This window comes from Fimicolochytrium jonesii (genome assembly GCF_025526975.1).
Source record: "Fimicolochytrium jonesii strain JEL569 chromosome Unknown EV422scaffold_34, whole genome shotgun sequence".
In the NCBI taxonomy this organism is placed as follows: domain Eukaryota; kingdom Fungi; phylum Chytridiomycota; class Chytridiomycetes; order Spizellomycetales; family Powellomycetaceae; genus Fimicolochytrium; species Fimicolochytrium jonesii.
The window spans coordinates 123,647-147,915 of record NW_026515701.1 but is presented as its reverse complement, the minus strand read 5'-3'; the positions used below and the strand labels follow the sequence as shown (position 1 = coordinate 147,915).

The window sequence follows — 24,269 nt, the reverse complement described above, 5'->3', positions numbered from 1 at the left end:
GCAGAGGAGCAGGCACGGGCGGGATGTGCTGTATAGAAGACTGCATAGACTGCTCGTAAAGATGAAAGGTTAGGATAGGCCATACTGTACGCCAGCAAACAGGGCAAAGCGACCTGGTTCCAGCAAAAACACCGACACATTTTTCGCACCAATCCACGAATAGATGAACAAATCCAGCTACAGTATTACGAGGAAGGGAGAAAGCCTTACATGGCACAGAGCTCCGAGAAGCTCTGAACTTACTAAATGTGGTTTACAAGAGATTGGAAAAAGAGTAAGTTGACGTCTCCCTGTTGTCTACTGATTCATTACGACTGTGCGGGTTTGAATCACGCAAATCCAACTCTTGCGAAGTTCCCCTCGGCGTCTCTGAACTGCGGACATGAACGCGTTACAGGCGAGCTCATCAATCACCCGAATCCGAAATATTTTACATGCGGTGGCCCTTCATTCCACGTAGCATGCCAATAAAGTCGGCAGTCGATCGCCAACCTTTCTCGCGCAGAGAGTCCATGGCATTGGGGACGCCCTGATTCGTCAGGACCCAGTCCACTACTACTTCCATCCAGTTTGCCCCAGTCTCTCATGTTTTCAATGCACTAGTAACGTGGGGACACGGTGCTGACGGGGCCATGCGATTCGTCCTTGCAAGCAGTTTCTTGTTCGGAAAGCAATTAGTCTCCAACAACGAAGCTCGTCAGCTCGGCTTGGTGACTGACAGCCCGTTCGCTCGAGTCTTGTACGCTTCGCTTTCTTGCAGCCGAGAAGGAAGCTGAGAAAGCGCAGAATATCTACTGGCCGCTACCTTCAGCTTATTTACTTTCAACGGTGTCATGGGTTTTGTTGTCGGACGAAAGTGGAATGGTGCTGTCCATGGGCACTGTCGAAAAGTCATGTGACTGTTGTACCAGTTAAAAGTTTTACTATGACTTTGGTCTTTCGCCCGTGTTGGTGAACTGCAAGTCGCGAATGGCTAACGCCCTATGATTCCCAGGTTTAATTCTAGCTTAGAGATTTTGTCCCGTGGAGGTATATACTGTACTGACGCAGACAGGGTCAAGCTCTCAAGCAGCAGCTGTTTGAGATCTGGGGACTTTTTCCGGTTTGAGGGAGAAGTACTGGCAACAAAACGGGTCAACGAACGTGCGTTGCGTATATCCAGCTTGGAGCCAGCAATGTCTGCTTCCACTCCCAACTCTGGGGCAGCTTCCCCCAGTCGGCAAGCGGGTCGCCCCTCGCGGTCCAAAAGTGACTATGAGGACGTCATAGAGCGGACCCCAGAGTACGAAGCTTTCATGAGACAATTGGACGAGTTCAACAAGCAGTTCGGGTGGGTTTCTCTTACAGTTGCTCAAGAGATGACGATCAACGCGTCAGTTTCTTTCCCTGACCCGGTTCGCTTTTGTTTTGCTAGAGTGACCATGCACCGAGAACCTGTACTGGGCGGGAAACGGCTGGACATGTACCGCATATATCAATGGGTACTCGAAGCGGGAGGTTTCGATCAAGTTACAGCTGCGCGTGGGTGGAAGCGCGTAACAGACCCGTTCAACCTGCCAGCGACCTGCACGAACAGCGCGTACGTCGTGAAGCAACTGTATCAAAAGTATCTGTGGGCGTACGAACAGGTCTACGTGCATGGGAAGCCGACACAGGCATTGCTTACACAAAAGCGGCCGTTCGACCAGCTATCCACTGGCACGGGTGAAGATGCGGCCTCGATCCCAAACTCGCCAGAGATACGCCCAAAACGCAAAGGCGCACCAAATCCCAGCGCCATGAATGTTAATTCTGCGTCTCCACCGCCGCCAATGACCATACCCAACTCAAATGTCCCTCCGCAACGCATACAGTTTGCACCCGACGAACCTCTCCACAAGCGACTGCGGTTGATGGCAGAGGCTAATCAGGGTGCGTCTCCACGGCACTCTTCGCACCAATTGCAGATACAAACCCCAGGGTCATCGTCACAAACACCATCGCAATCCCACACACACCATCGATCACAGCACCCTCGACCGCCAGCCCCGCCCACCCCTATAGAACCAGCTCCACCGAGGCGGTATCGAGCAGCTCCCGCCTCAGCGCCTCAGAATCCAGACGATGACGGCATAGATGGTACGCTTTGTTTCCCGAGTGTTGTGTCGTTGATGAGATGTTGACTTCAACCTCTTCACTCAGAAAAATACCTATATGGGGCATGGCAAAATCGATTGAAACTCGCTTTGGCGTCTCAGCTGCCGAATGAAGTCGATTGGGCATTTACAAAACTTGTCAGACTTTCCTACGTAAAGAACTTTTACCTGGGAGTGTTGCCAGGCGTGCTAGAAGAGATTCTTGAGCACGCGAGTCCCATACTTGGTGAAATGGAGATCCGAAAGCAGGGCGGTCACATCGAGACACAAACGAAATCCGGGGGCGAAATACCCACGATTACTGGGAAGAGCCTACTACACAGTTCGACACTTGCCATTAAGCTGGAACGATGCCTGCAGGTGCTCCATATCATACGAAACCTGGCGTTCTATCCCGACAATGCGCTCTATTTCAGCAAAGATTTCACGCTTCTTACGTATATATCAAAAGGCTTGGCGCTTCCTTTCGCGACCATGTACCTTGACATCAAGCATCAATCGTTCGAGGTGTTGGAGCAACTGTCACCATTTATACTCCTTCAAGGGCCGAACGATTATTTTTTGGCTGTTCTCCGACAAACAGCTTTGCAGGACGACAAATCCCTGATCATTTCCGCCGCGCGGACGCTTACCGCTTTTTGCGCGAACGAGATCAATGCAAAGATCCTTGTCGCGAGTGATATGAAACCGATCATCACACGATTCCTGCAGCTGCTGCTTGTGCCAGATGAGGAGCTTGTCACCGCGGTGCTCGATTGGTTCTATGAGTTTTCGAATTTGGGAGAGGAAGCGTGTGTCTCGATTGTGGAGGGAGCGGAGTATAACGCTCTGAAACTGCTGGTCAAGTTTCTGGCGTGGCAGGGATTTGGGAAGCGACCAACAGGGCCGCCGCCGAGTCACACAACTCCGGTTGTGCCTCCCGGAACGCGGCCGAGGTCATTCTCTTCTGCTGCCAAGGCACTCACACCGACATCCGTGGTCAATGGCGCTCCTCCGCTTGTTAATGGAGTGCCAAAGTATCAGGCACCCATGCCCGATAGTAACGCCGCAGTTCCTATGACCGGTGTTGAGTACGCTCCCCCTGTGGGTACTCCAATATCGTCAATCCCTGGCGTCCCGGGATATAGCCAGCCTCCGATTGGAAGTGCGTACCCCGCATATGCCCTTCCTGCGCCAGTACCCCTCCCATACCACCTACCTGGCGACCTGCAGCATCTCTATCCCGCGAACGATCAGTCATCGGCTCCAATGGATACTGCGCCTCCCCAACCCCAGCTTGACGCGACAACTGCCCCCTGGCCATGTTGGTGGAACAGAACCGCCCACTCGAATGCAAATGAGGGATGTCGCCAGTGTTTCGCCACCAAAGCGGAGTTGTTTGCCCACCTCCAACATGATCATCTAGCCCACGGCAGCGACCAAGCGCATGATGGATGCCGATGGAAGGGATGCTCCAGCGGCAAGGGCCAACGATGGGCCCCCAACAAAATCCTACGACATATTACGACGCATTTCGGGGACACCCCGAACGGCTCCCCCTCCAAAACTACTTCGGAATCTCACACCCACGCAAAGCTCGTCGCTCAAGAGAGGAGACCTAGCTTCCCTGGATCGTACGTAGCGCCATTATCAGCATCCGGGCCAGAAGATGATCTTAGAGGCATCCCGTTGACCGCGATGCTAGTCCTACGGAACCTGGCGAGGTCCCCGGCAAATGGACCGGCGTTTGCCGCCATTGAGGGGTCGCTGGTGGCGAAGATGTGTGCGGAGAAACGGTTTTGTAAGGGGCTCGCGGGCGTTTTGGGTGAGCTTCAGGCGCGCAAGGAGGCGTGAGTTGGGTGAGGAGGTTGGCCTTTGGTGCAGGATATTGGTCGTGGGTGAACGAGAGAGTGGACCTACGAGCAATCCTGGAAGGGAGGGAAGATTGAGCGAGGGAGGGTCAAGCTGGGTCCTTGGGCGATATGCTCAGTGCGGCGACATGCTGTTGCGGGAATAATATATTTCGAAAATGTCTCCGTTGACCTCGACCGTGAGTGTTACCTTGTCAATTTCCACGAAGCAAAAGATCTGTCCATTTGGGAGAGAAAGGGGTGTTAATCTTGAACGTCATAGGCGCCATCAGAGGCGCGATTTCGATGACACTGGCATTTACATATTTGATGAAAATCGAAGCAGATGAAATGGGTCATGTAGGATCATCCAATACTGAGGGTTATGTACACGTTTCTGTGCGTGTGTATGTGCATGCATGGTATATTCTACAATCAGTCTCCGGCTCCAAGTGGCATTCCTCTTCCTGCATCCCGCGAATCAAAGCGATTCATCGCCTGCGTCTGAGAACTCGTGTGGAAGGCTAATCCTCCCGCGCCTATTGCCACCACTACCGCCACCTCGCCCACCCGCTCCCCCCAACGGCCCCGCCTGCCGTTCCAAGCCAGCGGTATGCGTGTCCATCCCACCGGCGTGCGGCTCCGATTCCGTTGCCCAATCCGAAAACGCGGACTCCTCACTATCGGACTCCGTCACGTTCCCTTGCTCTCCCTCCTCCCCATCATCTTCTTCCTCGCCAGAATCATCATCATCAGTGTGCTCGGAGATGTGACGATCGTGGGCTCGAAGTGCACTGCGATGAAGCTCGAGATGAGATTGTTCGGCGTCCTCCAACCCCAACTCGTGGTCGATCTGTGAATGAAGCGCCCAGATTGCAGCAAAGTTTGTATGGAAGGCGGAGAGCGGGGACGTGAGTGGGCGTCCGATCGGGTGGAAAGGACGTGTACTATTGGCGCGGCGAGTACGGCCCTGGTAAAAGGGTGCACTCGTGTGGCCATTGATGTCGCGATTGCCTCTATCGGAATGCTGTTGTTCCTTCTCCTCTTCGCCGTCCTCGTCGCCGTCGACATCATCTTCCTCCTCCCATATCGTAGGTTTCCGAGCTCCTTTATCGTCCAGCCCACTATCCTCGTCGTCCTCCTCGGCGCTTTCAGAATCGTCCTCACGGCTCCATTGTGGATGTGGGCTCAACGGCGGGGAGGGTTCTGTGCTTTGGCTAACAATATAGTCCACTGGCCGCGTTCCATTGTCATCAGCGGTTTTCTCAGGTTCAGGTGAGGCCGGTGGACTTGTCGGACTGGAGTCTTCGAAACTGAGATCTTCTAGGTCATCGAGAAACGTTGTGGCCCCAGAAGGCCGCGCGATATCATCAAGCACCTCCCCGTCACTTTCAAGCTCTAAGGTGACTTGACTTCCAGAGTTCCCACCTATTTCGTCGTCGTTGTCAGCGCTCAGACTTCGGCCGAAGGAAGGACGGTTGTGGGAACTGCTCCATTGACCTGCACGTTCGCGTATCATCCTTTCGGCTCTTTGCTGATTATGAGTGATGCTGTCGACGTCCCTCCTTACAGAGGCCAAGAGCCCCTGAAAGTCAAATGGGTTCTCTGTGCTTGGACGACCATGGTTTCTGATCGATAGGTCCCAAAATGAATTCACAGCTTCCTGAGTGTCATGTTGCGTCGAGTCGCCATCGAAAGAGTTCTCAAACTCAGATTCTGACGGTGGCGGGGAGAATGTAGCGTCAGACTCCGAGTCGTGCTGCGACCACTCGGATGGGGAATCCGACTCGTGCGAATCGCCGGGAAAATCCGCGAGGTCGCTCGTTTCAGCCCAGTAATCCTGCCCACACCGTTCGCATGACCCGTTGTTTAGTTGCGTCCTGCAATGACGACAGAGACTGCAATGATGTCAAAGTGGGTCTGTTCTGGCCGCCGTAGCAAGTTTAATCCAATTTCAAGCATAGTGAATACTTACAGATTCCCTTCCGAGGAGCGGTGAAAGACAGGCCACAGAAAGTTCGGAAAAGGATGAGACAGCTTCTCAAGCGTCGCTGACGATGTTTCTATCCTTAGGCATATCTATGCGACGGACGGTCGGCATTTTCTCCCTCTTTTATCGTTTGCAAGGCAAGACGAACCAACCCTTAAGCTATCCGCGTCGGTCTTTTTCTCCACACACTCTTCGACTAAACGAGCAAGCACTCGGTCTTTTCTCGGGCGTGAGACAATTCTCTCTCGACATGTCGGACATTTAGGCTCAGAGCCGTCAACATCGAGATGGGCAAACCATTGATCTAGACACTCATAGCAAAAGACATGACCGCAGTCGAGCGTGAAAGGTAGCACAAAGTAATCGGTGCATACGGGACACGCAAGGTGATCTTGGAGGGAGGACAGTTCAGCGGTGCGTTCGCTCAAGAGACCTATCAGCAGGTCCACCTGTCCACTGATTTCCGCTGGGTCCACAGTTGCTGATTGCAAGTTTGCCCGCCACAATTTGATAGTTTCGAGGACATCGGGCTCCGCTGCTGCAGCCGCCGCCATTTTTCACCGGCGTTCTAGCCAGCAGGTTGGCTCCAACACGCGCGGTTATCGCTTTGAGCGACCGACTCGATGCCAGAGGGCGCCTGTTTTGAGATCGTGGGGTGTCCTGACCAGTCGAAGAAAGGCGAAGATGGGTCCCCTTGCAACAACCCCGACGAGAGAGTCCAGAGAGGGGGATGTTTCGCACAGCTGAAGTGTCCGAAAGTTCAACATCTGCGGTGATTACGAAGTGCTTCGGACACGCTGCCTTCAATGATTGAGTTGAACAACGGGTCACGTGCGTCGGAATAAAAGTCGGAAGGCACAACGGAGATCAAGCGCGGCGATTCGGACTTTCACATGCCAGACGAACATGTGAACGGCTTTGCATGGTTTTGCTCGGCAGTCACAAGACACCTGGAGTCTCCGCCCACGGAGTCTTCAGCAGAATGAATGGGTCCGAGGCTAATCATGTTTGGGACGGACCCTCCGGTTCCAAATTAGGACCAGTTTAGGAAAATGGGAACGCGAGGCGATACTTTATTTAGGAACTTGGCTGGCTGCCTACCCCACCGCCCATTAGTCACAGGGAACGCTGAGCGCGAATACATAACTAGCCTGTGCTTGAGCAGGCCCTCCTCAAAATCCATCCATACCATCTCCCATCCTTCATACTCACAACAGCAATAAATATCATAACCATGTCTGCCGCTTCCGACCGTATTCAGAACATCGCCGGCCACCTCACCGTCACTGGTGCTGGTAAGTTTGTCCTGTACTGAGATTGGCGAGGTTTGATCACGGTCCTCCTTACTCAACGATTTTCCCACGACCCTCCATTTTCCTAGGCAAGGCACCTAAGAGCCCCGACGATGTTGTCATCGTTGCTGCCCAGCGCACACCCCTTTGCAAAGGTGGAAAGGGTGCTTTCAAAGAGACCCATCCCGAATACCTCCTCTCTGTCGCTCTGAAGTCCGTCATCGAGAAGACCGGTGTCGACCCCAGCATCGTCCAGGACATTCAAGGTTTGTTTCCATTGAAATTTGAGCAATGGCCTCTCTTTCAATGGCCGTCATGACCATGAGGCTAATATTTGTCATTCTCGCGACTTCATCCAGTTGGAAACGTCTTGATGCCAGGGGCCGGTGTGACCACGTCGCGTATGGCTGCGCTCCACGCTGGATACCCAGAATCTGTTGCTCTCTCCGCTGTTAACAGGCAATGCTCCAGCGGTCTCGCGACATGTGGAAACATTGCTGGTGCCATCAAGGCCGGTTACATCGATGTCGGTGTCGGAGCTGGTGTCGAGTCTATGACGATGTACTACGGCCCTGGAGCCATGCCCACTGACCTCGACGAGGAAATCCTCGCGTACGGACCCTCCGCTGATGTCTTGATTCCCATGGGTATCACCTCCGAGAACGTTGCAAAGGAGTTCAAGATTACCCGCGAGGCACAGGACAAGTTCGCGCTGAGGTCGCACACCTTGGCCTCGAAGGCACAGAAGGAAGGTCTCTTCGACGAGGAGATCGTGCCCGTAAAGCTTCACGATGGAACCGTCGTCACCAAGGACGACGGCATCCGCGCCACCAACGCCGAGAACCTCGCAAAGCTGAGGCCCGCGTTCGGAAAGGAGGGAACCACTACCGCCGGAAACGCATCTCAGATCACCGACGGTGCCGCCGCTGTCCTCCTCATGCGTCGCAGCGTTGCTGAGAAGCTCGGATTAAAGGTTCTCGCCCGCTGGGTCGGATACTCCGTCGTCGGTGTGCCACCTCGCATCATGGGAATTGGTGAGTGACGTGATGTTCGATGCACCTAGTCTTGCCCCTCTTGCTAACAGATCATCTCTTTTATAGGACCGGAAAAGGCCATCCCCGAAGTCTTGCGTCAAACCGGTCTCAAAATCGAGGACATTGACATTTTCGAAATCAACGAGGCCTTTGCGTCGCAAGCCGTGTACTGCGCCGAGAAGCTTAAGATTCCCGCCGAGAAGATCAACCCTAAGGGTGGAGCAATAGCGTTTGGACACCCCATGGGTGCCACTGGTGCCCGTCAAATTGCGACATTGCTGCCTGAGCTTCGTCGTCAACATAAGAAATTCGGCATCGTGTCCATGTGGTATGTATTACTTGTATCCGGATCTATATTGTTGCGCCGGTCCCTTACCGTTCTCTTCTTTCTTCTTTGCGCAGTGTCGGAATTGGAATGGGAGTCGCCGCCGTCATCGAGAACGAAGTTTTGTAAAAACTGGAAATTTAGGTAGTCTATAGAATTGGCGAACGATAAGTGCGTATCAATAAGATTAAGATAAACTCGAGCATGATCATGTGGTACTTCCAAGTTCCTCGCGCAAAGCCTCGAACGATATGCGTACCGTGTTGTGTCATCCAGCATGTCTGAAGCCGTAGCACAAATGTACTGTACGTTGTTGGCCAGGCTACAGAGCGCCTCTTATCACACGCATGCATGCTTGCACCAATCTTCCCACTTCCAACCGGGTCTCTATTGTTAGATGAAGGATTATATTCCAAAGGACAATTGTTCCCAAACAAGGTATCAGTGGCTACGGTGAACAGAGTACTCATACGGCATCCTAAGAAACGGAGAGGCTGGGACAGAAGAGCTTGGGGGCGATTAACCAAAACCTAAGAACGTCAGAAAGACAAAAACAGGACATCTCAACGCCTCTCCTTGACTGCCAGTGACAGCCATGCGAGTGCAGCGATGAGCAGCGCTGACAGCATGATGATCAGGCGGATGACGTCCGTCCAGTAGGCGTCCGGATCGAGGCCAAACATCCTGAGGACAAAGGCGCCAGGGGCCTTGAATATAGAAGAAATGTGACACGAATGAGAAAAGGCCATTATGCAAAGCGAACGCAATCTCAACCATTCGCCCACCACTCACCCGAATATTCAACCCTTTACTCTTCTCCACAAGCGTCAGCCCATTGACCTCATTAACCATCAACGCCTCCCACGCCGAATGGAAGAAGCTGAGATCAATCCCCAGTTTGCCAAACCAGCCCAGTCCATCGCGGTTGAGCAGCATGCCTCCAAACAGCATCTCATAGAGCATGAGGACGTTAGCGAGAAGGAGGGCGACGGCAGAGTCGGCGACGACGACCGAGATGGCGAGACACATCGCTGCGGCGGTGGCGTTGAAGAGGACCAGGACGAGGACGAAGCGCAGGAAGTATGCGAGGGTTTCGGAGCGCAGGCCCATCATATAGTAGGAGATGAGGGAGAGAAGGATTGGGGGGATGACACGCAGAGGGACAATGTCGAAAAGAACCTGCCATACGATTAAAAGTTTTCATTTGATCAGTCAGTCGCTTTCTCTCAAATAAGAACGGGAGAGTAGTTTTTACCTTGGCGGCAAAATATGGAGCCGGACCATAATATCCTCCGGCCCGCTCTCGGACGAACAGCACCCTCTCACTAGCAAACACCATCATCGAACTCAAACACCCAAACCCAAAAACGGCGCATATGAAGAATAACACTCCCATGCGATTCTGGAAACCGGACATGGTCGTATCCATCTTCCAATAGAGCAGTCCCAGATTGATGGCGACGACCACTGACAAGGCATAATGCGTAAGGAGCAAATAAGGATTCCGATAGAGGTTCTTTAGCGTACGCTGAGACAGGATGAGGAATTGAGTGGCTGCCGACGCGCCGTTGTGTCGTTTTCCGCGGCTGCCGTGACTGGCATTGAAGAAACGAGTCATATGGTCGGCTAAACTAGCCTCCGAGAAACCAGGTGCGAGCCCCGAAGTGTTGGCAGGATCGCCGCGGGCATGCGTGATGGCTTCATCGATGGCATCCGACGTTGACTTGGCGATGGGAGATGCGCGATAACCCTCCACGAGGGCACGCAATTGCTGCGGGATGTGTTCTGGGGTCATCGATGCACGTTTCGATGCGATAGCCGCGCGAGATGGGAAACCGAGGTACCCGTTGGTGCTGTTGCCGCCGTCGTCAGGGATCGGGAGGAGTGGTTTCAACTCTTCGTTATGGTGAGAGGAGACTCGCGAGACGTCAGGGTCAGACTCTTCGTCGTGCTCATCCGATCGGCTTGCGGAGTTGGTTTCGCCTTTGTTCTTGTGATGTGCGGAACCGTTCATCTTTTCGCCAAACGTTCCTGGCGAGGAAGCTGTTGGCGATGCCTGTTCAATTTTAACTTGTGGATTCTGTGGTGTAAACAGCTGAGCCTCTTGTCGTAACCGTACTGTGCTCTGCCTTCTTCCCAGAGACGGCCTTGTCGTGCTTGGAGAAGATCCGTTGACCGGCACAACGATCTCGTCTTCCGGTTCCCCTGGCGTTGAAGAGGAAGGATCTGGCTCATTAGCGATATGCATAGTAAGGTCGACTGTAAAACAAAGAAAAAACTGTGAGTGGTTTGTGCCGCAGAAAGACAGAGTAAGTCGAGTAGAAGTAAGCTCACCTAGATAGTCCGCAATATTGAAACCCAGCGGACACCTGAACCCGAGATCATCAAACCATTCCCTACACCCGTCTTGGGCAGGTCCAGAATATACAACGCGTCCTTTCGCAAGAAGGACCAACTTGTCAAACAACGCAAAGATGTTCGACCGCGGCTGGTGTATCGTCAAAATAACTGTCCGGTGGTAGGTCCGCGCTAGATTGACCAAGCACTCAATGACATTGTACGCATTGAACGAATCGAGTCCGCTGGTGGGCTCATCCAGGAACAGGACACGTGGACCGGTGACTAGCTCGCAAGCGATTGATACGCGACGCTTTTCACCGCCACTGATGCCCCTTTCGCCTGTTGTTCCAATGCGTCTGTTGGCAATGTGTAGGATATCGAGCTCCATGAGAGTTTCCATGACCCGTGCTTTCTTCGCGTCGTACGATAGATGCCGGGGAAGGCGTAGTAATGCAGAGAACAGAACCGCTTCAAAGACGGTCTGGGTCGGCATGAGCGTGTCCTCCTGGTCCACGTATCTGAAAGCATACCGCGATGTGAGCCTGGGTCTCGACACAAATGCGACCGCCATCGGACATACCCAACAATGGCACGATATTCATCGTCGCTCATGAACTTTCCATTCACGAGCATCTCGCCAGAAACATATCCGCTCTTGTTTCGTTTAGCCAGAATGTCCAGGAACGTAGATTTCCCCGCGCCAGACGCTCCCATGACAGCCATGACCTCCCCAGCTTTGACAATTCCCTGTACTTTGTCCAGCACCGTAACTTGTGACTCGGATGGAAGCTGCAAACCGGTAGTCCGTCTTCTGCCCCATCTCCGAGAGGATGACATTTGAGCTCTGTCGATGGTATACGTGATATCTCGGAACATGAGGTCGGTGGGCACATGGTGCTCCATCAAGGTGGCTCTTCGACCCCCGCTTCCTTGATCCGATTCTTCCTGATCAAGGATCGCGTCGTATGCGCCCCCGATATCAGCGTCCTTCTGCAGGCGCACCCACCAGATCAACCCAAACACAAACACTGTCAGCAGCCCTCCGGCCACGGACATGAGTACAATGAGGAGAGTGCTAGAGCGCGACTCCTTTCGTGCTGGATCCGGTGGAAGCTGGGACGCATACATACATTCGCCAGCAAGCGGGCAGGCGAGCTGGATATTGGGATCGCCGAAGACCGTACTAATGAGGTCGTTCATGTGATTTTCTGCACAGAAAGTCTCGCTTTCAGCCACTTGATTGCTTCCGGGTGGTTATCGACTGTTGAGCACTCACCAGTGAAGTGGCAGTTTCTTTCTGGCAATTCTCCTGGGCGTGCACTCCCTTCTTCACATACTAGCGCCCCTGGGCCCACCGGACCTTCGTCCGTCGATTGGAACCATTCGGTGAGATCAAATCCATGGCCATCCGTGTCGCCGCAAAGCAATCGATTCGGATAGCATGAGCAATGCATCTTGCCGCACTCGATGGTAGTGTGAAGCTTATCATCCACATATACTGCGTAGACAAGGATGTGAGATCACCTTCCATACGGAGTCCAAGCTTGTCATGATATGACACACACCTTGCTTCGAGTTGCACTCGGACATATCACAGTAGAAGCTTTCCTTTTCGTCCACCCAGAATTGGAAATTGCATGTGCTCTCCGGTCCACTGCATGAATACGTAATTTCCGGCTTTGGTCCGTTCAGCATGTCCAAGATGCGCTTGTCTATGGAGCGATAGGTCAGCCACACGTTCCACCTCATAGCACGCAGGCGCTCACGGAGGCTTACTTCGAACTTCGCATTGAAGATAGTTGGTGCCGGTGGCAGGTCTGATCCCAGAGTAACATACTGGTAAGTCTTGCTCAGGGGTACCAGGAACTGGAAATTCGGGATCTCTGGGAGGGTTCAAGGTCGTACATGCATCATCCCGCATGCAAACTGATCAACCAAGAGACCAGTGGTGAGACGCTGTTCCGGTTCGAATCCATCGCGTTTTTCCTTACTGTTGCAATTGATTCCTGTCCAGCCGTCCGTGCAATCGCAGGAAGCCTTATCGCTGGGGCGAGGTGACCGATTGGGCCCGCTTGCCAGCGAGTCGCATACTGAATGCAGAGACATGTGAGCCCGTTTCCCCGAACATCCCATCCATATTTCCCGACAGCAGGCTTACATGGTTCGCCACAAGTTCTTCCACCGAATCCAACAGGGCAGTTACAGCTGTAATCATCGTCCAAAGTCCCCAGAACTTTGTCGAGCGGGAAACCGATCTGAGGCTCGCAGGTGCAGTTCTTGCGTTTCGACCCAAAGTTCAAGCACTCGGGTCCTGGTGGTGGCTTGGGCCAGGTGGCAACTCTTAACGCCGCATCAGATGGCTTTGCTACAGCCCAAGGTAGTTTGGCGAGAAGGAAGACTAGCGATAGTGCTTTGAACGTCGTGACCTTCGTCTGGACCATGATGCAAAGCTTGGTCGAGCTGTTGCGAAGGAAGCCCTAGTTGAGCGGTATCCTTTTCGACGTCTATCCGACAGTGAGCGATGGATGCCCCTCAAGTCCACAGAATTAGCCTGCGCAAGGAGACTCGACGACGATCGCGAGGTTGATGCCGCAGCGGTCCTGCAGCTTTCGTGAGTTTGGAGGCTCTAGTAGTAAGATGGGTTTGGCGGATTGGTATGCCTGAATGCCAATGGACTCCTCAACGAGCAAGCCAGATCCAGATCCAGCAACGCAATCTGGCTGGTAACGGGGGGGTATATGACTCACGCTCGTGACGTTGGCGGTTTGGAAGCGCGTCAGGGAATCGACTCTGGCTTCAAGCGCAGATACCCATCTTATAGCTAACCCCAGGGGTCTGAAGGCGAGAGATTTACTGTCCGTGAGAAGATATTGGAAGCAGATTCTGTGCATCCGGACTGGGAGATAGACCTGGTGTGGCCGGACCACACCTGCTACCGTAAGTACTGTACAGTACGTTCTGCTTGTTCTGACCTCAGCTCTAAGACACTTGCATGTGCACATGCAGAACTTCGTGTGCGAGGAGCAATAGGCGAACAAGCATCCAGATCCCGTTTGCACACGCCGCGAACTGCATGCACGCCGTGCATATGCACTGTACGATTGCAACTGTCGATGTGTGACGGCAATACGTCGTTGGAAGGTAACGGTGTCGATGTCGGATGAAAAAGGCATATCTTGCTGTCGAAATAGCGTCGACTGGCATGAATCATGATGATGTGGGGAATGGGCTTGGCTCAAACGTCATGGATTCGAAACATTTATAATTATTAACTGCACTCCCCTTGCACAACGAGTGCCTATAACTCCTCTGTAAATGAGGCTCAGCACACTTAACATAATAATAAGGGATTTCGCGTGCCAAGATCGCCGCTGCGGGCAATTGATGATGTTTTCATTCGCAGGCCTCGCAGGCGAGGCAAGGTGGGCGGCGGGGACAAGGTGGGCGCTACTGTGCGGTATATACATACACTCTGTATATATAGATCTAGAGACCGGCTTCAGCAGAAGAAGCCAGGAGGCCAGAAAAGAAGCAGATTGTTCCACACGCAAGGGCACCCATCCCACCGTGCATCCCACACCGTTCTCGTTGAGCGGTTGTCGCCCTTCATAGCGACCGGTTGTTTTCCCTAGTTCAGGCCCATAAGAGAAAAACTACCTATATTTCGGGGTTCCCACGGCAACCCTCCACCTTCCACCAAAACAACACCACATACCCCAGGCGCAATGAAAGCGCTGTCACTTGTATGCGCCAGTGCGTGCTTGCTTGCCGCTTCTGCGGAAGCTGCGTGTGATTGGTCCACGGGCTCGTGCAGGTACGTTCTCCGCCGTGTCTCCATGGGGGCGAAGGCCTCAACTCTGATCATTCTAATCGCCCATGCCATTCGTTTCTTGCAGCGTCCCGCTCGTAAACCCTCGGTATAAGATTCACAAGGCAAAGATCGCGCAACACATGGCGAAAGCTCCAATTGGTCGATTTGGAAAAAGGCAAATAGTGGTCAATTCTTTGAACGGCACAGGGGACGCTGGCGGCACTCTCTTTGCGGTAAGTTGGTGGAGAACATCTGGTTCAACCTATATAACGCAACCTGACCCAATTGGAATACAGTATCACGGAGGTCTTAGTCTTGGAACTCCTGCTCAAAACTTTTCGATCCTCTTTGATACCGGTTCGCAAGCACTGTGGGTCCAGGCGCGAACGACAGCCGGAACCCTCAACACCGCCGGGGGTATATTCGATACCTCGAAGAGCACCACGTTCCGCTCTCTCAATCAGGCTGCGGAAAAGATCGAGTACGTTGATGGCACTGCTGTCAGCGGTACTCTGGTACAAGACACGGCAGCGATTAACGGCCTCTCCGTCGCAAACCTTACATTCGAGGTTGCAACGTCCATCACATCCCCACAAGGTCAAAATCCCTCGGATATGGACGGCATCATGGGAATGTCGTTCTCCCTGCCCACCGCAAATCAGATCCCTACATTCTGGGAGCGCCTGGTGTCCGACAAGAAAGTCACCTCACCAGCATTCGGATACTTCATCGACGAGACAAACGCTGGCGGCGGCTTGTCGTTGGGCGGAATCGACAGCTCCCGTGTCGCTGGCCCGATGCAATACGTACCAGTAGCGGCATCTGGCAACAGCGCTGCCGGGGAGCCCGTATATCTCTTCTGGCAATCCATCTTGTCTTCAATCAACGTCGGCGGCGGTGGCAAGTTGGGAATGTCGAGTAACTTTGGAGTGGTTTTCGACACGGGCACAAGTTTGGCTGTTTTCCCAGTGAAGGTCGCAAATTCGCTGAACAAGGCCTTGGGACTCCAGTTGGCCACACAAAACGAACGTAGGTTTTTGCGAACGCAAACGAATATGCCATATATTTACTCGAACTGACAATTGTGGCATTGCTTCTAGCATATCTCTACGTCAAGGACTGTTCTGACAACAAGATTCCTGCCGGATTCCCCGATGTCACTCTCATGTTCGGCAGCCATAATCTGACCGTTTCCCCGAATGAATACTTTTTCATGCAACCGGGAGACAACCCAGGACAGATCTTATGTGTCTCCGGATTTGCAGGGCAGGACATTTCATCCAGCTCAACCGTCTCGAGCGGCAAACAGCTTCTCGTCCCTCAGGTAATTATCAGACCTAGATGAGCAGTGTTACATTATTCCTTTTTCTCATAAGCGTCCCCACCCTTCTCATAGGCTATCCTGGGAAATGTGATCCTGCGAAAGTTCTACACCGTCTTCAACTCCGGCGACCATACCATTGGGTTCGCCGTCGCTAACCGCAAGCTGAACACTCCTCCGGACCTCACAACCCCACCGGCAACCTCCGCACAAGGGTCGTCCGGCAGTAGTTCCGCAGCGCCAAAGCTGGACACCCGTTTCGCTGTCGTCACATGCGTCTTGGGTCTTTTCATCTCTGTCGCTAACTTCATCTAAGATAGCAAATACCTCCCATCAAGGCGTTTCCTCTCCACATTTTTTTCGTTTTCTATCGTACTCGGCATTCCGCGGAGGCTTTACAGTATAGCGAAGCATGCTTTTGGAATCTGAGGTATATAGAGGGCTGGCGCGTTGCTTCCATTTCTCCGTGGGTTAAGATTGGGGAGTCCAATCTCTGAGGGTTTGTCCCCAGTTTGTATATATGTACATTATCAATAACATCTGCATAGAGAGAATACCACAAAAGTGGAACGTGGTGTTGATCAAGGTCAGAGAGTGGCGGATAGACCACCAGCCTCCAGGTGAACGAGTGCCGCTTCCATGCCATGCAACCTTCTATTCCTCCTCCAAAGTTGAAGATTTGACAATGTTACGTATTTGACATTTTATGTTACATTTACGACAGGTACAAAAGAAATGGCTATATAATATCGCCATCCAAATCTCGCTAACGTTCGAGATGGATGGCGAAAGGGACAGGTATGCGAAATAGCAGAATATTCTCATCTCAGATCGCATGGCAAGCGATCCTGCATAACAGAAATGATCCAGCTCGAGGAAAAAAGCCTCACGAACCCCCCTCCGCAAACTTACAACCTCACTCGCTCGCTTCCGATCTGGTCTCATTCGGCCCTATTGCGTTGGAAGGAGAGGATCTAGGAGGGGCTTCATATGGGCAGCATCACGCTGTTAGGGTAGGAGATGGCGCAGTGCTTCGGAGATTAATCTGTCAAACTTGTAGCCAGGTTAAGACTTCAGGTTATGACAGGTGGGAACCAGCTCTAGGACCACAGCATAGGTTTCAAGGGGATTCCGTACGGATCCCCACCGTCGTAACTCCACCCGCAGTCTGGGTACGGCTCCTTATCCTCGTTACTCTCCGGCCCCCGGGGACAAGGACAAAAGAGACCAGTTTTTTCCTCCCGTATTACGTTCGACGCGCAAAACCCACTAAACTGCACCCGGGTGTGTGCTGACGAGGTGATCCAACGTCTCAGTCAGCGCCACGCCGATGGACGATGCACGGTACATTTGATATCTGTCGATCATTGTTTTTCCAATCAAAGGGGAGGGAGCTGAGAGACGTTGTAGGAATGGTGCTGAAGACTTGGCTCATGAGGGAGGGTTCCGTCATTATATACAGAGTGTGTACAGCTGTACGGTGGGTGTCCAAAAAGAGCAGTTACCCGAAACTGGCTTACCTCAGCATTATCAAAATGTCCACAGCTCGAAAGTGGGTCCTACACGAGCTGGGTGACGGACATGAGAATACACCTGTATTCGGGGCTACGAGAGTAAACCATGTTCGGCAACCAGTGATGTGACAGAGGAAGAGGAGAGGAACTACATATACATGCGTGCGTGCAAATTGAGGAAAACCCCGGGGAAATAATGTTCAATGAAAAAACTCTATCGGAGCTTTTCTCACGCAACGAGCATCGGAGGATGGGGCGCAACGGAAGTGGTGGTGCGATGCAGATGCAGATGGTATCTATTTGCGGTTGAGCGTCTTCAAGATGGTGTTCTTGATGACCTCGACCCGTGGGAAGCTGAGGTCTTCTAGGTTCTTGGCGTAAGGTGTTGGGATGTCGGCACCGGTCACACGGCTGATAGGCGCATCGAGGTGATCGAATGCTTCGGCTGTGGACGAAGTCGATGAGTCTCCGGTACAATCAACATCAACATCAGCTCCCATCACTCACATTCCATGATCTGCGCGCAAATCTCGGATCCGACACTGTATTGGGGGAAACCGCCTTCGACGGTCACTAGGCGGTTGGTCTTCTTGACGGACTTGATGATCGTGTCGATGTCCAGGGGACGAATGGAACGAAGATTGATGACCTGAATGGGAGGACCCGGGATCAGAAATACCCCAGGTAAATGCGACTAGGGGCACAAACCGAGGCCTACCTCCACTTTGATGCCTTGCTTTGCCAGCTCCTCGGCGACCTCCAAGCTTTGACCAACAGCCCTGGAGTGGGCAACGACTGTGATATCCGATCCCTCCTTCTCAACCTTCGCCTTTCCGATAGGAAGGACAAAGTCATCCTTCACCACCTCATCGGAAACGTCGAACGTGACGCCGTACATGATCTCGTTTTCCAGAACAACAACCGGGTCGGGGTCACGGATCGCGGCCTTCATCAGACCCTTGGCGTCCTCGGCATTCCATGGGCTGACAACCTTCAATCCAGGTATTTGTCCGTACCAAGCCGCGTAGTCCTGAGAGTGCTGCGCAGCAACACCGGCAGCTGCTCCGTTCGGTCCTCTGAACACAATTGGAACGCCGACGATACCGCCTGACATGTAGCGAGTCTTTGCTGCAGAGTTGACAATGTGGTCGATGGCCTACCGCAAAAAGTATCAGCCATGGGAACGCTATCCCCGCTTATCGAAAGATTCCCCAATCTCCCACCTGCATCGCGAAGTTGAAGGTCATGAATTCACAAATGGGCTTCAATCCTGCCATTGCAGCTCCCACAGCAATTCCAGCGAAACCCATCTCGGTAATTGGGGTATCGATCACACGGTCGGGTCCAAACTTGTCGAGCAGACCTTTCGACACCTGTTCGAACTAGAGTGAGCAACTTGTCCTTTTCACACACACACTGAGACAGCTTTCAGAAAGTCTACCTTGTATGCACCGTTGTACTGAGCGACCTCCTCACCGAGAAGAATGACCGACTTGTCCTTCCTCATCTCCTCTTCCATAGCCTGGTTCAAGGCCTCACGCACGGTCATCTGATAACGTCAATCGGTTAGAAAGGGTCTCTGAGTCAAACATTCTGCACCGCTACTTCCGCAAGTAGTGTTTGCCATCCTGCTCGGCGTGTTCGTTTCCGAATTTCTTCTGCTGGAGCCATCGTTCCCTGTACGATTCCCTTCTGCATGACCGTTCACAAGGGATTCAAAGACTCACCTGGTGACCAGCGGTAGCCATTCCCCGCAGTCCGGGGAACACCCGGGGACGAAGGCCTGCAGCAGACCTGAGGGCAGCGCGGTGTAGCAACATGGTATGTATGTGTTATTGCAGCTGTCGATGCTTCTGTGCAGGATGGCTCTCGAAATTTCGCACCGACGAAATGCAACGCTTTCTATTTGTGAGACGACCGGCGGGATTATCGCTCGCCATCTGTTGGGAAGAACGTCCGAGATCTGGGGTCCACTTCTCCTAATCAGAATGATTAGGGGCCCGAACTCCAAAGCGAGCAAATCCTAATCAAGCAGATCAGGATTCGTCACATCGATGATTTTCTTGAAGTAGCAGGAACGCGCTTCGCTTCAAATTCAAGAGTCGCGCTTTGCATTTCAACCGGGGTGAGTCACACTCGACCTGCGCCACCCACGTCAAAGGGTATTAGCGCATAGCTGGCTTGAGGCGAGAGCGGCGCGAGCGGCCGACCTTGGGCGAACGAACATCTCCAGCATCACCCAGCAAACGAGCCACCATCGGCGAAACAACAGGCAAAGGTCCTAGATAAAGTTGTCAAGCGAATCAGTGACTAGCAGCGAAGACTCCCTCAAACCCTTCCAACTCTAACCTCGCCAGCATGTCGGAATTCGGCGACTTTTCGGGCACTCCATCGGGGGGTGCGCCTCCTGTCGGCGACTTTGGCGACTTCAGTGACCCTACTGCTGATTTCTTGGCGCGGGAGAAGGCACTGCTAGGTGATGATGCTGCCCTCTTCGGAAACCACTTTGACGGACCGGTGCAGTCATCCGGTGTTCCCGACTTCGCCAGTGCCACACCGGGTCCCATCGTGGAGGGCTTTGCAACAGACGCGTTCGATTCCCAGGTGAGAGCATGAGAACAGAACGGCCAGTGTCCGCGTCAGCACGTAAAGCGAGTAGTGGGAATGTGGAAAGTGAGACGGAAGAGTGTGCACCAGCACTCTCTCCTGCTACCACTATCGGAAGCGGGCCTCTCCTGGGGTGGGAAACGCGAATTTGCGGATTTCCTTTATGGGCTACCAAATTGACTAACGGCTGTATTCTTCGCTAGCCCGGCTTCTCGTCCGAATTGAACGCTGCAGCGGCCATGCCCCTACCCTTCGAACACACGGGTGCTTCGTCTCAGAACAGCTTCGATGCCACCAGCGCCACCTCAAACGCCTTCCCAGCCGAACCCGAAGTTGAGCCCGAAGTTATTCGCGAATGGCGAGCTTCTTTCCAGGCTCTCATCGCCGACCGCGATGCCAAATCTCAGTCGAAACAGCAGGAGCTGCTTAGGAACGCCAAGGAGTCTTTAGAGAGGTTCTATGCTGAATATAACGAGAAGAAAGCAAAGAGTGTTGCAAGAAATAAGGATCAGGAGACGAAGGCTATTGCTGACCGGGACGACACTACAAGTGGCACCGTCTGGGTACGAAATCATGCGAAAACGTGCCTACTTTCAAGGAATGAGTCCGCTGATATACACCTCGCATTTCTAGGACCGTGTCGTGAAACAAATTGAGCAAGTAACCCAAACCGCGTCAGGCAGCAGCACTACTAAGGGAAAGGTCGTCGATCTTAACAAAGGCCGTCTTACGACAACCGGCGCTGACGCAAAGGCCGATAAGTCGAAGGATGCCAATAAAAATAAAGAGACTGTGAAGGTTCGGGACACGGCCCGTATGAAGCAGCTTCTCATGTCGCTGAGGAAGGATCCCAATGCTCCTGGCGTGAAGGCGGCCGCCTAGATCATAGCGAACGATATTATTCGAAAATACAGTTGTACCGTCACTGTTGATGAAGCATAGTGCCTCGGTTCCCGTTCTTGAATTAATGCTCTTCTAGTGTTGGCTCGGGCTCGGAGACAATCACGGAAGTAGGGAGTTGGTCGCACAGAGGGCATCCGCAGATTTACTGTTTCCGATGAATTGACAGTATTTTCTGCCGGATCATTTCTTTTGGGCAGCAGATGCATTGTTTTTCAGCCCGATAGTGTCTACGTGAATGTACAGAAAATATACAGTGTACGATGGTTCAAAATCCATGAAAATCCGTCCATGTCCTATGTCCGCCGTTTGGCGACATCATAAGATGTTCATCGGCATCTGGAAATTAATCTAGCGACAGAGGCATAGGGAGGGACCAGTCAGCTGTCGGCAGCCCGTATGAAACCCCAGTAAGGTGTGGAACGCACCTGTAATATGGTGTTCAAGAGCTCCTGAGACAATCCTATTCGCATGAGATCATGCGGCTGCCAAGATGGAAAGGAATGAAAAGCGAGTCCCGCTTCGCATATGCAATCGACGCAAACATACGGTTTCGAATGGCTTCGTTTCTCTCGCTTGTATGATTTTATTCGCACGTTGCGTTCCAATCATCTTCAACGCCTTCAGCTCTTTCAACCCCGCGGTGTTCATGACGCGCAAAATGTTGTCAACGACCACCTGCTGTTCCTCCTTTTCCGTGTTGAGGGTACGTCGAAGCTGGATTTCGCGTTCTGCTATCAGCGTCTGAGAAAACAGGTCTTCGTTCAGTTTCGCAGTTTCCGCGGTTGTGACGAATCTGAGCGACTCAAGTACCTCCATCATCGGTCTGAACAGCTTCTCAACGTCCTTCAGAGACACTTTCTGCTCGCTACTCTCATTCTCCTTGTTGTCTCTTGATGGACGCCGTTCAGAGGTTGTAATAGCTTCTGGGACCCGCATCTCCTTCTCGGTGTTGTCGCTGATTCGCGGTTTCCGCCGCACCTCGTTGACTTCCACGCAGTTCTTTATGAAGCAGCAGTCCTTTGCAAACTCAAGTGAGTTGTGCGTCGGGTGCAAATTATCCAGCTCTGGCGCACAGCAAACTACCGCCAGAGAGCTCGCCGTCCCGCCGAGGGAATCGCACAGTAACTGCGTGATTTTCGAGTTTCGATATGGGATTTGCGCTTTGCTATCCTTCAACGCCGAAACCACATTTCGTATTGCAAATAACGACGCATTAATGTGTCTGCTCTCTTCGAAGCGCTCCCCCTCATTCCCCGTGTAGCGATTGTCCTCAGAGCCAGCTAAGTCAATCAGCGCCAATTTCGAAGTAAGATCTTTGTGCTCGCCAGCTATCCGAATTGTCAGTTGCACCATGAAATGCGACCGTGAAGATAACACATTGAGTTTCGTTCCCGCTGTTGTGCGATGCAGTAATGCTACCACGAACAGCTTCTCGAAGGCGGCGGAATCGGCAACGACTTCTTCAGACAGTCCTTGCACCGTAACTTTTCGCCCTGCGGTCATCAGCCTCAGCTTGCGCAATTCGCCAGTCGCCGCCGACCGCGGCAACAGGTCGTACACCTCATCATTGTATATCTCCAAAAACGACGCACACACCCTCGCATTCAGTTCATGCCGCTGGATATGATCGAATATCCAGTCCACCGCCCGGTATGTTATCCCCGCGTCCTCCCGCACAATCGTGATCGTTGGGTTATTCATGCTCCCTGTCATCGAGTAGGCGTTCATAGTATGCGTCTTCCCGCTCCCAGTCTGCCCATATGCGAACACCGTCGCATTCTTTCCATCAAAGACATCCTTCAGCAAGTTCTCCACTTCGACAAATACGTCGGCTTGTCCCGCTTTCGGCCCGTAGACTTTGTCAAAGCTATAGGCTTTTGTTCCATTGTCGTGGAACGGCTTTGGTATGACGATCCGTGCCTTCCCGGCTTTGCTGTTTTCTTCGACTGTTGCGGCGAGCTCGCAATTTGCGTTTTTCGGGGGGCGGACACGAACCACCACTTTGAGTGCTTGTTGGTTGCGGGTGGGTGCGCGTGTGGTAGGATCGCTTGGCCTGTTGGTTGTGGTGACGAGGACCCGTTGCGCCTTCATCGGTCCTCTTCTCCGTCCTCGATGGACGTGATGTACTTGACAGCGTTCAGGACCCCGGGTATTGTGGGAATGGGCCGTCTCCTCAGACACGCGATGCCAGAGATCGTCGGAGATGGTTCGGACGTTAGCGTTTAAGCTCGTAGTCGTCAGGGGACTGGCTGTCGGATCCACAACTATGGCACCCTGAATAAGAAAGCTTGAGCCCCTCTGATAGAGAATGTTGCTTTTCGCCCCTAGCGCCAGATATGTACCATATTGTACAGTATATAGACAGAAACGCTGACCGCAAGCGAGACTTTACGCATTTCAGGTTCGGACGCAGGCGTGTCCGGCAGGCGCCCCGGGGTGAAATGTAGCTCAACGCATGGAGTGAACGCGTCCAGAACAAACAGCACAGAAGTCGCCTTTTCCTTACACTTTCCGTTTCTAGGACATGGTTCTGAACGACCAGATGCATACAACAAGACATGCAGACATTTTGGGTTCTATGGCCCAATGGTCCAGGTTCGGCTCTTGGTAGAATCGTTTTTGAGTGTTGTCGAAAGACAGGTGCTTGGATGGTCGAGAAGCAAGCATCGCCCTCGATCAAAGCAACCGTCTCTGAACTGGACATAGAAATGCGCATCCAATTGGTGTGAACATCCAACAAGTCAGTCAACGTCTGGGGAGGAACATCAGATGCCAACGGAGGAGAATGAATATCGCGTACAGACAAATGTGAAGAAATTAAGCAAGAGAGAACGAGAGAGGGTGATCAAAGTCTTTCCAGACGCCTTTGAGTGCTGCTATGACGGTCACCGCCATACTACCACAGACACATGTGTGATGCCAGGGAGCCCGCCGCTCGGCACGTTTCGCAGAAGGAACTTGGACAGTTTCAACACTTTGCGACCTCCGTGTCGCCCTGACTGCTGCCGCATTTAAAACACCGCGGCGTCTATAGATCCGCGACCTCCATCTCTCTCATCTTCTTCATCAAAAGCCGCTCCTAGCGACGATGAAGATATAGAAAAATGAGTCAAACAGCAGCAAAGGAATGAATGGGAAATTAACGACTGTAGGAGATTAGTTTCAGTG

General features: G+C 52.7%; 8 protein-coding genes across 8 annotated transcripts; 4 read left to right on the top strand and 4 right to left on the bottom strand.

Annotated features, from left to right (window-relative positions):
• Positions 1 to 1,175: 1,175 nt before the first annotated feature.
• On the top strand, positions 1,176 to 3,968 carry EV422DRAFT_571470 (uncharacterized protein; the record flags this gene model as incomplete). The annotated part of the gene is made up of 3 exons (XM_053072996.1): positions 1,176 to 1,330; positions 1,415 to 2,118; positions 2,182 to 3,968. 3 exons carry the CDS (start codon positions 1,176 to 1,178, stop codon positions 3,966 to 3,968), a joined length of 2,646 nt encoding a protein of 881 aa, XP_052921683.1.
• Positions 3,969 to 4,445: 477 nt separating this feature from the next.
• EV422DRAFT_581244 (uncharacterized protein) lies at positions 4,446 to 6,791 on the bottom strand (the record flags this gene model as incomplete). The annotated part of the gene is made up of 3 exons (XM_053073367.1): positions 6,107 to 6,791; positions 5,940 to 6,043; positions 4,446 to 5,844 (listed from the first exon to the last, which is right to left on the bottom strand). The coding sequence occupies exons 1-3, from the start codon at positions 6,506 to 6,508 to the stop codon at positions 4,446 to 4,448; spliced, it is 1,905 nt and encodes a 634-aa protein (XP_052921682.1). The 5' UTR covers positions 6,509 to 6,791.
• A 284-nt stretch (positions 6,792 to 7,075) lies between these two features.
• Positions 7,076 to 8,836, top strand: EV422DRAFT_544558 (Thiolase, N-terminal domain-containing protein). Its single transcript, XM_053071404.1, has 5 exons — positions 7,076 to 7,249; positions 7,336 to 7,512; positions 7,606 to 8,280; positions 8,347 to 8,608; positions 8,683 to 8,836. Exons 1-5 carry the CDS (start codon positions 7,189 to 7,191, stop codon positions 8,732 to 8,734), a joined length of 1,227 nt encoding a protein of 408 aa, XP_052921681.1. The 5' UTR covers positions 7,076 to 7,188; the 3' UTR covers positions 8,735 to 8,836.
• EV422DRAFT_544556 (putative ABC transporter) lies at positions 8,837 to 13,739 on the bottom strand. Its single transcript, XM_053071403.1, has 10 exons — positions 13,104 to 13,739; positions 12,937 to 13,035; positions 12,722 to 12,871; positions 12,511 to 12,657; positions 12,222 to 12,443; positions 11,526 to 12,153; positions 10,940 to 11,463; positions 9,861 to 10,864; positions 9,398 to 9,784; positions 8,837 to 9,312 (listed from the first exon to the last, which is right to left on the bottom strand). The coding sequence occupies exons 1-10, from the start codon at positions 13,384 to 13,386 to the stop codon at positions 9,169 to 9,171; spliced, it is 3,588 nt and encodes a 1,195-aa protein (XP_052921680.1). The 5' UTR covers positions 13,387 to 13,739; the 3' UTR covers positions 8,837 to 9,168.
• A 616-nt stretch (positions 13,740 to 14,355) lies between these two features.
• On the top strand, positions 14,356 to 16,636 carry EV422DRAFT_544553 (aspartic peptidase domain-containing protein). The gene is made up of 4 exons (XM_053071402.1): positions 14,356 to 14,759; positions 14,842 to 15,785; positions 15,857 to 16,080; positions 16,153 to 16,636. The coding sequence occupies exons 1-4, from the start codon at positions 14,671 to 14,673 to the stop codon at positions 16,390 to 16,392; spliced, it is 1,497 nt and encodes a 498-aa protein (XP_052921679.1). The 5' UTR covers positions 14,356 to 14,670; the 3' UTR covers positions 16,393 to 16,636.
• A 908-nt stretch (positions 16,637 to 17,544) lies between these two features.
• Positions 17,545 to 19,274, bottom strand: EV422DRAFT_276097 (thiamine diphosphate-binding protein). Its single transcript, XM_053065912.1, has 5 exons — positions 19,033 to 19,274; positions 18,815 to 18,964; positions 18,310 to 18,747; positions 18,099 to 18,240; positions 17,545 to 18,036 (listed from the first exon to the last, which is right to left on the bottom strand). The coding sequence occupies exons 1-5, from the start codon at positions 19,138 to 19,140 to the stop codon at positions 17,888 to 17,890; spliced, it is 987 nt and encodes a 328-aa protein (XP_052921678.1). The 5' UTR covers positions 19,141 to 19,274; the 3' UTR covers positions 17,545 to 17,887.
• Positions 19,275 to 19,771: 497 nt separating this feature from the next.
• Positions 19,772 to 21,306, top strand: EV422DRAFT_544543 (clathrin light chain-domain-containing protein). Its single transcript, XM_053071401.1, has 3 exons — positions 19,772 to 20,195; positions 20,402 to 20,761; positions 20,832 to 21,306. The coding sequence occupies exons 1-3, from the start codon at positions 19,950 to 19,952 to the stop codon at positions 21,078 to 21,080; spliced, it is 855 nt and encodes a 284-aa protein (XP_052921677.1). The 5' UTR covers positions 19,772 to 19,949; the 3' UTR covers positions 21,081 to 21,306.
• Positions 21,307 to 23,628, bottom strand: EV422DRAFT_544542 (P-loop containing nucleoside triphosphate hydrolase protein). Its single transcript, XM_053071400.1, has 4 exons — positions 21,912 to 23,628; positions 21,648 to 21,842; positions 21,527 to 21,583; positions 21,307 to 21,449 (listed from the first exon to the last, which is right to left on the bottom strand). The coding sequence occupies exons 1-4, from the start codon at positions 23,190 to 23,192 to the stop codon at positions 21,417 to 21,419; spliced, it is 1,566 nt and encodes a 521-aa protein (XP_052921676.1). The 5' UTR covers positions 23,193 to 23,628; the 3' UTR covers positions 21,307 to 21,416.
• Positions 23,629 to 24,269: the final 641 nt, after the last annotated feature.

What these genes read in the sequence shown, in the direction of transcription:
- EV422DRAFT_544558 (XM_053071404.1), top strand. Translation starts at nt 7,189, where the DNA reads ATGTCTGCCGCTTCCGACCGTATTCAGAACATCGCCGGCCACCTCACC. An exon ending in CATCGTCCAGGACATTCAAG is followed by an intron (nt 7,513 to 7,605) that starts GTTTGTTTCCAT and finishes GACTTCATCCAG; the next exon opens with TTGGAAACGTCTTGATGCCA. An exon ending in TTCGGCATCGTGTCCATGTG is followed by an intron (nt 8,609 to 8,682) that starts GTATGTATTACT and finishes TTCTTTGCGCAG; the next exon opens with TGTCGGAATTGGAATGGGAG.
- EV422DRAFT_544556 (XM_053071403.1), bottom strand. Translation starts at nt 13,386, where the DNA reads ATGGTCCAGACGAAGGTCACGACGTTCAAAGCACTATCGCTAGTCTTC. An exon ending in AAGAAACTGCCACTTCACTG is followed by an intron (nt 12,154 to 12,221) that starts GTGAGTGCTCAA and finishes CTTTCTGTGCAG; the next exon opens with AAAATCACATGAACGACCTC. An exon ending in GAATATCGTGCCATTGTTGG is followed by an intron (nt 11,464 to 11,525) that starts GTATGTCCGATG and finishes GTATGCTTTCAG; the next exon opens with ATACGTGGACCAGGAGGACA.
- EV422DRAFT_544553 (XM_053071402.1), top strand. Translation starts at nt 14,671, where the DNA reads ATGAAAGCGCTGTCACTTGTATGCGCCAGTGCGTGCTTGCTTGCCGCT. An exon ending in TGGTCCACGGGCTCGTGCAG is followed by an intron (nt 14,760 to 14,841) that starts GTACGTTCTCCG and finishes CGTTTCTTGCAG; the next exon opens with CGTCCCGCTCGTAAACCCTC. An exon ending in GTTGGCCACACAAAACGAAC is followed by an intron (nt 15,786 to 15,856) that starts GTAGGTTTTTGC and finishes CATTGCTTCTAG; the next exon opens with CATATCTCTACGTCAAGGAC.
- EV422DRAFT_276097 (XM_053065912.1), bottom strand. Translation starts at nt 19,140, where the DNA reads ATGACCGTGCGTGAGGCCTTGAACCAGGCTATGGAAGAGGAGATGAGG. An exon ending in AGCAAGGCATCAAAGTGGAG is followed by an intron (nt 18,241 to 18,309) that starts GTAGGCCTCGGT and finishes CCTCCCATTCAG; the next exon opens with GTCATCAATCTTCGTTCCAT. An exon ending in TTGCGCGCAGATCATGGAAT is followed by an intron (nt 18,037 to 18,098) that starts GTGAGTGATGGG and finishes CTTCGTCCACAG; the next exon opens with CCGAAGCATTCGATCACCTC.
- EV422DRAFT_544543 (XM_053071401.1), top strand. Translation starts at nt 19,950, where the DNA reads ATGTCGGAATTCGGCGACTTTTCGGGCACTCCATCGGGGGGTGCGCCT. An exon ending in CAGACGCGTTCGATTCCCAG is followed by an intron (nt 20,196 to 20,401) that starts GTGAGAGCATGA and finishes ATTCTTCGCTAG; the next exon opens with CCCGGCTTCTCGTCCGAATT. An exon ending in CTACAAGTGGCACCGTCTGG is followed by an intron (nt 20,762 to 20,831) that starts GTACGAAATCAT and finishes TCGCATTTCTAG; the next exon opens with GACCGTGTCGTGAAACAAAT.
- EV422DRAFT_544542 (XM_053071400.1), bottom strand. Translation starts at nt 23,192, where the DNA reads ATGAAGGCGCAACGGGTCCTCGTCACCACAACCAACAGGCCAAGCGAT. An exon ending in TGTTCAGACCGATGATGGAG is followed by an intron (nt 21,843 to 21,911) that starts GTACTTGAGTCG and finishes CTGTTTTCTCAG; the next exon opens with ACGCTGATAGCAGAACGCGA. An exon ending in AAACGAAGCCATTCGAAACC is followed by an intron (nt 21,584 to 21,647) that starts GTATGTTTGCGT and finishes CCATCTTGGCAG; the next exon opens with CCGCATGATCTCATGCGAAT.